The sequence below is a fragment of the Clavelina lepadiformis genome, chromosome 8 (genome assembly GCF_947623445.1).
Source record: "Clavelina lepadiformis chromosome 8, kaClaLepa1.1, whole genome shotgun sequence".
In the NCBI taxonomy this organism is placed as follows: domain Eukaryota; kingdom Metazoa; phylum Chordata; class Ascidiacea; order Aplousobranchia; family Clavelinidae; genus Clavelina; species Clavelina lepadiformis.
The window spans coordinates 5866905-5875103 of NC_135247.1; the positions used below are offsets into that span (position 1 = coordinate 5866905).

General features: G+C 37.3%; 1 protein-coding gene across 1 annotated transcript; it reads left to right on the top strand.

Moving 5' to 3' along the window:
- Nucleotides 1-5886: 5886 nt before the first annotated feature.
- Nucleotides 5887-7839, top strand: LOC143468980 (regulator of G-protein signaling 8-like). Its single transcript, XM_076966482.1, has 4 exons — nucleotides 5887-6177; nucleotides 6325-6395; nucleotides 6639-6802; nucleotides 7294-7839. Exons 1-4 carry the CDS (start codon nucleotides 6029-6031, stop codon nucleotides 7624-7626), a joined length of 717 nt encoding a protein of 238 aa, XP_076822597.1. The 5' UTR covers nucleotides 5887-6028; the 3' UTR covers nucleotides 7627-7839.
- Nucleotides 7840-8199: the final 360 nt, after the last annotated feature.

The following is an 8199-nucleotide window of genomic DNA, read 5'->3' on the forward strand; positions in this document are numbered from 1 at the left end:
ATGTTTAAACAGTCCTTTGTACAACGTAAGAGAAATTATAAGGCCTCGTTTTCTCAAAATGATCTGCTCCAAGATTGTCTGTAACATGAATTACATTTTGATGACCGCAATTTAAACAGCCATTGAAGTTGAGAAGAAACCATTATTCAGATGAAAACCTAACCGCATTCGGTTTCCGAGACCTTTGCGATGTAAGCCAACACGACATTGAAATGAAATGTATAAAGGAGGAATAATGGCTTTTAGATGGAACATGAATAAAATAATGATGCATTTTCCAGAAAAAAATGACAAATGCTATGATTTCATTTTCTATTTTTGTCGCTGTTGTCTTAGTCAGTTCTATAACGAGAACGGAAACATGATTTCAAGCAAAATTGACACCTCAGCAAAAGTTTTCATCGACGACAGCACATTAATGTAAAAAATAGATTTTTCCGGCCTTTATAGTCAATTACTCTAAAATCACTAAACACCACAAAAGCATCCCAAAAACTAGAATACTAGATTATTAACTTACTTGTGATGAAAAATAAGGTGGCATTTAAAAAGCGAAAAAAGAAAGACAAAAAACAGCGGTTTTTACCCCAAGATGTTTATATAATAACAAAAAATGTTGTACAGCTTTTCTGGTCTGCATGGCTTAGCTCCAGTACAATGAGTCATCGTTTGCTTTATTCATGAAAATTGATGATGCGTGCCAGGAAAAGCAGGATAGAGCGTGCGAAATTGTTAAGATCAACCGCTCGATAACGGGACTTTTTGCTTGCACGTTTAAACAACACTAGATATAAACGTTAGAACTTCTGTTTACCCATAGCCTGTTATTTGTACACAAATCTGACATTTGTGGTCTTGATGTTTGTTTTTTGTTCCTTATCTTAAGATAGATTATCAGGTAACGGGTATACCATTGCGTGCGAGGCATGAAAGTGGAAAAGTTGCGTGATAGCAGATTATTTATTCCCACAAATTGCGTAAAAAACATTTCAATAGTATATTGGGAAAAGAATTAGCTTGTCGTTTACATAAAACGTAAATTCTGCTTCCTCATTTTAAAAAAGCAACGTCATTTAACCACCTAGGTCCTAGGTTATATAGAACATAAAGGAAGATTAAATGATATCACATTTGACCCCATAATAAAGAAAAGATCTGTTTAATAACATTTTCAAACATATTCTGTTTCCTAGGATTTTCACAGTATTTGCAAATATAAAACGAAAAATGTGGTTCACAATTCGTTGAGTGTTTACAATAATTTATATGTTATAAGAATAACGCTTATAATCAAATTTGTAAATTCTGAAATTTAAATTGCTGTGTTAGAACGGTGCGTGCTTATAGGTTTGACATGTTCCATTTCGCTCTTCTGTATTTAAGCATTTCAAAACCAATACAACAAATTGCATTGTGGCACCTTACCTATCTTTCTGCTGTTACTAACTTCACCATCATCTATTTCACATTTTATTTTAATTGACAAATTTTTGTAGGTTTATAGTATTTTTTTCAACTAAATAAACGCGATACGTAAACATAACTGTGTTTATGTGTGTAATAAAAGTTTCAAAAAAATCATTTTATAAAATGGTAGGATGCTTTATAACGAACTTTGACGTAATGTTCAAAAATAAACGTCTTAAAGCCAATACAATGAACGACATTTTCAAAATTTAATATTTGCAGTAATTCAGAAACACTTTTTATTAACAATATAATATGGAACACGAGCATAAACACAAACACTAGTTAACACGAAAATGGAACACGAGTTACTCTTATATACTTGGATACATTTTAGATATGTAAGTCTCAACATCAAATATTGAAGGTTTTGCGGTGATTACAGAAATGCAATGCAATGCTATACCTGGTAATTTTAAGTGCAACAAACATCAATGAGAACTAATGCAAACACAAAACTACGACCAATTATTTATCAAAGAAATTTATTTTTATAGCCAATTAACCACAGCATATCAAACAAATTTACGAGTCGACCGCACGCAATGATCATCGCCTTCTTATCAAACTCAGCTAACTTGTCTGAAGAAAACAAAATGCATTATCACTGTTTGGTTTGCTAATTTCATTTATGTTGATACAAGAAATGTCTTTTTCTGCCAGTTCTCATGCACAAGGTTGAACTGGTCTTTGATTGAACCAACTGCAACGTAACTCTCACGATTAGATGATCAACAATCTATAAAGGGAGACTCGCTTTGTGTTAGGTCACAAATATCAGCAACAATATCACATACTTGAGCAAGAGTAACAATACTATAACAGAATTGCAGTAACAATATTGTCTTGTTATTCCAAGAAATCAAATGTAAGCTACTGACCGAAGATATCTGTTGAACAAATGAAAATTTGCAAACTCTTATCACTATAACAGTTCACAACCATGTCGTGTATTGGCGCCGAGTGGTCTCACTGCTATAAACGAACTTAAAATCATCACTTGAAATGCAGGCTTATACAGTCAGCATGCTGTCGGCATTTAAATGCACTGTGATCTATCCCTTTCTAAATATGCGGTTAAGGCTTGTTCATGACGTTTGTGTCGGAATTACTGTCGACATGATTTAGAGTAGATTAATGTCGTATACAACCAAATACAAACAATATGGCGGTCAAGCCTTCAGTGTAGAACTCGGTCAGTTGTTCACTTCATTCTAAGAAAAATGAAGGATTAAAAGATGAATTTAAAGTATTTCAACGTCATTAATGCCAATCCACGAGCAGGTAATGGCTGTAGAGAATCTACAAGAGTTTTCTGTTGTCGCAAAATCCTCATTGTTTTGAAGACTGTTTCCGAATTAAAAATATTTCGCAAATACTTAGATATATAAAGCAGTCATGCATAACATAGAGCATGATACATAGGCTAGCCTTTAAACTATTCTTAAAGAAACAGATACTCCTTGATGGAATGAATCAAACTAGCAAATTTGTTTTCCATACATGAGGATAAAGTTAAAACGTTTGTCTTTAAACGATAACAATACAACTGCTGCATATCACCGATCTATTCCAGATAAGCGCATAGCATTCTAAACGGTGTTATCGTCAATGTTTACCGTGTAGTGTTGCGCAAATGAACGTGTGGTATCGTGAATTAAATAGCCACGTAACCCGAACTGATGATAAAGGTTTTATTTTCCTATAAATAAGCTTAGCATCCAAACCAAGGTATTTACTTGGTATTCCATGCTGAGGTAACTGGTCAAATTTTCAAAGTTCATTCGAAAAGCTTTCCTATATTCTGCAACAGTGCAAACAGATGGATTCATTGTGGTAAAAACGCCAGAAAACTGACGGCCAGTGCAAGAGAAAACGCGGACTGTCGTTCGAGCCTTTTTTTGCAAGAAACAAAAAGGACGTCACCAAGGTATGAATCTTATCAAACATGTTAGTTTGTATTATGTAGGTGTATGGTCAAACTATTTGTAAGATCTAGGATTACAGAGGTGCATGTGAGTTTTGATAATTATGATGATGTATTTCTCTAACTGGTGTTTAATGTTATAGCTTAAATTTCCAGGTACCCAATGAAGACAATTTCCAACAAAGTGGGAACTTTAAACAAAACCGCACGCGATCAACATCAATAACACTTGGTATGATGGTAAGCGAAGCAAGCGATGTGGACGAAGAATCTGATTTTTCCTTCACGTCTTGCATAGACAGTGACACAAGCATAGATTTTGTGCTGGATACTTCTCCAGCCACTCCTCCAGCAACGTCAAAGAGAAGATTGTCCGGATTCAGCTTTCGAGGCCTAGCGAAAGCGGAGAAACGAGTCAAGAAGAGTGTGGTTACTCCGGTACGAAACGTGGCATTAAGAATTGTAAGCAGAGTGACACCATCCAACGTATTGAGGACGCCGACTGGAGCCTTTTCGTCGAATACAAAATCAAGCCGGAAGAGGGAGGGCAAAGAAGCCGCAACGTCGCGCCTGCAGCAGATGTCCGTGGATTACCAATCCGATTCCGACGTAACTCCAACAAAAGAGAATTTGGCAAGAAAGGAGGAGCAAGCAAATGCCGGATGCAGGTACACCGCTTGTTGTAAAGGTTTGTGTATATATAGAAACTATGATTCATTGAAATAATCCGCTAAGCCGGTAGAGGTTTGTGAATCACAAACCATTTTAAACATCAGTCCAAAAAAACGTAACAGATTAAGCCAGTTTCAAGCCAAAGAATCAAGGTTGGTCGAGGTTGGTACCAGGTATTACAGCGGAAACATAAACAAATTACGTTTTTGCCCTTGGCCATCTGGCATCTCTTGGATCTCTTAAGCCACGGAAATGTAACCATCTGTGCATGCCTGGGTCATAGATTAAATCAGACGGTTTTTAAAGCGCCATCGAGATTAACTATATTTTTTAATGTAGTACACATAATCCTAATTTACAGTTGTGGTTAAAAAAGTGTAAGACAGTAAGAGCAGCTTATCGCGTTCGAATTCCATTTTCGAATAACCGTTAATAACCCACAAGAAGTCATCATGTCATTCTATTCACCAAACGGCACTGAACTTACTTCACGAGCTACGGTAAAGAATTTGGTTGACGTCTGTAAAAAACTGCTGCTTACTGTACTTGTACGTAAGGCAACTGCAAAGGAAACACGGTGTAGACTGTAGAGAAACTTACGGGTGTATTAAAACAAAGTTAGGAGAATATTCGATCGTAACTGGGTAATTAATTATTGTTATTAGTGTTAAGATTAGGATAACAATGCGTAGTCATGCTGTTTTAGGTAGAATCAACCGGTCGCCGCTATAAGTACTTGTTGAAGAAATATGTGGACCGCTGGAAGCATGCATAAGTGCTGCCATCTCACTGTCGCTGCTGATAAATGAATTGATACTCCGCTATATTTAGCGCTCTAGTATATGGTGACAACATGGCAACCATTAAATCGTATTATCAAGCTTTACATGCATTAATTAACGTGGGTGAAAGTGAACTTGTAAATTTAAATATCCAACTGCTATGGTTGTTAGTGTTACCAAATTCATGCCCAGGGCATACAAAGGCACTGCTGGAAACCTGTGTGGTCAAGCCGTGTGGGCCCATTTCTACCGTTCAAAGAAATCAGTGAGTTTTTCCTGGCTTGGCCCCTCACTGTTGATTTCTCTGCCAGATTACATGGAACACAATGAGCTTCATTATTTGCTTGTTTTCTCGCAGATAAGTGTGACGTTATAGCTCACAACGAGTGGTTAGTTTATACTTTCAAGTAGTTATTTGCTTTCGCGTGCAAGAAAACTTATCGTTCGATCAGTAGAGGGGATGAAAAAATGAATTAAGGAGAGAGAGGACCAGTGAGGAGATTCTTGTCTCTTTATAATAAACCACGCTTTGGCAGAAGACAATGTTGCCCTGGAGATATTCAAGGAAAGCTCGCTTGGTTTATAAGGAGCGCACAAGCTGACAGACCTTCAGATTGTCTATTTCAGGCATGCACAACATACGGCCCGCGGGCCGCATGCGGCCCGCGAAACCTTTTCATGCGGCCCGCGAGATATTCCGTGATTTCGCTCATTCAGGCATTTTCTCCACGGTTACAGTTACATAATCAACGAATCCGATGCTTTACCGCCGCTAAGCGTTAAAAACAACTAGATACTGTAGTGCGAGAGGCAACCGTCTCTTGACAGTAACCATCTTCTCAACGATATCTCTTATTCAATGGTTAATCGGTCACATTATATAAAGTAGGCTACACGTTAGTTACAACAACGTTAGCACGCGGCCCGCGAAAAATATTTTTTCGCTAAAACGGCCCGTGTACTGTTTTGAGTTGTGCATGCCTGGTCTATTTAGTCAACAGTTAAGCATAAAGCAGTTGGCAGATTAAGAGTTTAAGAAAACTCATTGGAAAGGATATTTTCTATGCATGCATCAATGCAATGACCTCAAGTTGAAGCGTTCGATAATAACAAGTATCATATCTTTTATTTCAGACGTACCTGTTCAGTGAAAACATCTAAGCACACTAGAAATATCACAATGCCTGTAGCAATCGGCAGCTCGGATTTATTTCGTCTTCCATCGAAACGGCATCGCCGCCAAGATTCCGAAAATTCATTTGATCTCTCTGGCAGCTACAAGAACGACACCAGCATCGTTCAAAAGAAGCGCCGAAGTGACTTTCATCCGTAAGTTTAAATACGTTTTTATTAAATTATTCATTAGTTGATAACCCGTATTTTAACTAACTTAGTAAAGGTAATTCTTATACTTTTTATTTTATTATTACTTTTGTTAGCTTTCAAAAAACTTATATTAAAATATTGTAATCACAGGTTGAACGCTTTGAAAAGTACCAAAACGACCACTTCGGTCCAAACACTTCGGGAATTTCTTAAAAAGAAATGTAAGTATTTCTATTCCAACGTAGCATTTGTATTAGCATTTGCGCATATGCAATAGAGTTTATCCTTGTATTCTAACGAGACCAGCAATGTTTGATAGACATAGCGTGACATATCGGCTCATCTCACCCTAGAATGCGATACATTGTTATCTGTCACCAACATCGGTTTGCTCGCACGCAAGGCCGCGAGGTAAACTTAGCTTCAAGGCAAGTTTTTTCACAAAGTTTATTTTCTATTTCTAGCTCGAGCAATGGCCTTCCGCGCTTTCCTGCAGAAAGAATTCAGCGAAGAAAACTTAGATTTTTGGACCGAGGTTGAAACGTACAAAAAACAAAAGTCCAGCAAGCAATCTAAACTTGCACCAGTCATCTACAAAACCTACATTGTTGTCAATGCCCCCAAAGAGGTGAATATCCTTTTATTACAAAACATCGGTTCCTGCTACATCTACATACTCAGTCATACTTACATCGCTATCAGATTAAACCGGGGCGGTTCAATAAGAACTAATAATTACTTCGCCAAACGAATTGAAATCTTGTTTTAATTTCGTGTTGTTTTGTCATCCTATCTGTAATTAGACTTGAAATTATATCAAAAGGCCTTATTGGATATTTTGAAGCGGTACTGATAGCTTGGAGGCAAGATTGGTGCGACGCTTTTGTACTTGCCTATTGGCTGTGACTGAAATTACTTTTTATAAAACGGTGGGATTAGGCGTGTGCAGCGATCGTGTTTTGTTTATTTGTCGTATCACATAATATCCGTGGTAAAGATAGTCTTGGGTTTGACCGTATGTGCTCGACATGCAAACTTTGAACCGTCCCTGTTATTTATAGTCTAGAAAAAGCGTTTATGTTTAAAGACACGTTTTTTAAAACTTGTTTTCTCTTTTAGATTAACATTGACTCTTCCACGAGAAGAAGTACAACGCATAACCTTCAACATCCCGACAATACCGCCTTTGATCTCGCTCAGGAGCGCGTGTATCAATTGATGGAGCGCGACTCCTTCCGCCGTTTCTTTGTCAAGGAATGGAAGAATGAAAACGAAGTCAGAAAGTCTTCCGATAAACTCAAGCTTCCTGCTAAAATTACCACAAAATCTTTGACCTCCAAGCAAGAGCATAAGAAATCGAAATCCGAAAGAATGTCCGCTCCAGAAGTTGACTTCAGTTTGATGACTGAAGCTAACAACACTGAAAGAAGAAAAAGAAAGTTTTCTTTTTAAGCCGTTAAAGATTCTTTTGCTTTGACCTTTATTTCAACGTGCATTGGTTGTCAACACTGTGAGGTTTATTTTTGCTTGCTGGTCGAGAGCATTCAATCATTTGTTTGCGTCTACTAACTGTGACTGTGGGAAGCATAACTGTGATTCCTTTTTTGTTCCTTATTCCGTGTTTTCTTTTCTATTTTACAAGAATAAACATAAAAATATTCAAAATAGTTGTCTCCGGTATCTTTCATGAGGTGTGTAAGGAAACTCCATAGTTTAAGTGCCGAAGATTTTTTTGATGACAAAGTAATCCGCCGTAATTTGGGCTTTGCCAAGTGCGTAAGACTTGTAAGAGTGTTAGTGTCAAGTAACAGACGAAACCAATTATAACTACAGATATATCCACGTACATGCTTTAAATATCAAAGCAGTGTAATCCGCCTAGGCCCTAGGCATTGGTTGCATCTCTAATCTATCCCTTATAAGGTAGACAACATGGCTGGAAAACAGTCAAGCGTCATGCAAATGTCGTGTAGAGAGAGTTTGCTCAAAACTAGTTGTAAGGGATTTGCGCCAAAAAGATTTAAA

Excerpts from the sequence above, each read along its gene's own strand:
- LOC143468980 (XM_076966482.1), top strand. The coding sequence starts at position 6,029 with ATGCCTGTAGCAATCGGCAGCTCGGATTTATTTCGTCTTCCATCGAAA. Across the intron at positions 6,178-6,324 it reads CGCCGAAGTGACTTTCATCC|GTTGAACGCTTTGAAAAGTA; the intron begins GTAAGTTTAAAT and ends TTGTAATCACAG. Across the intron at positions 6,803-7,293 it reads TTGTCAATGCCCCCAAAGAG|ATTAACATTGACTCTTCCAC; the intron begins GTGAATATCCTT and ends TTTCTCTTTTAG.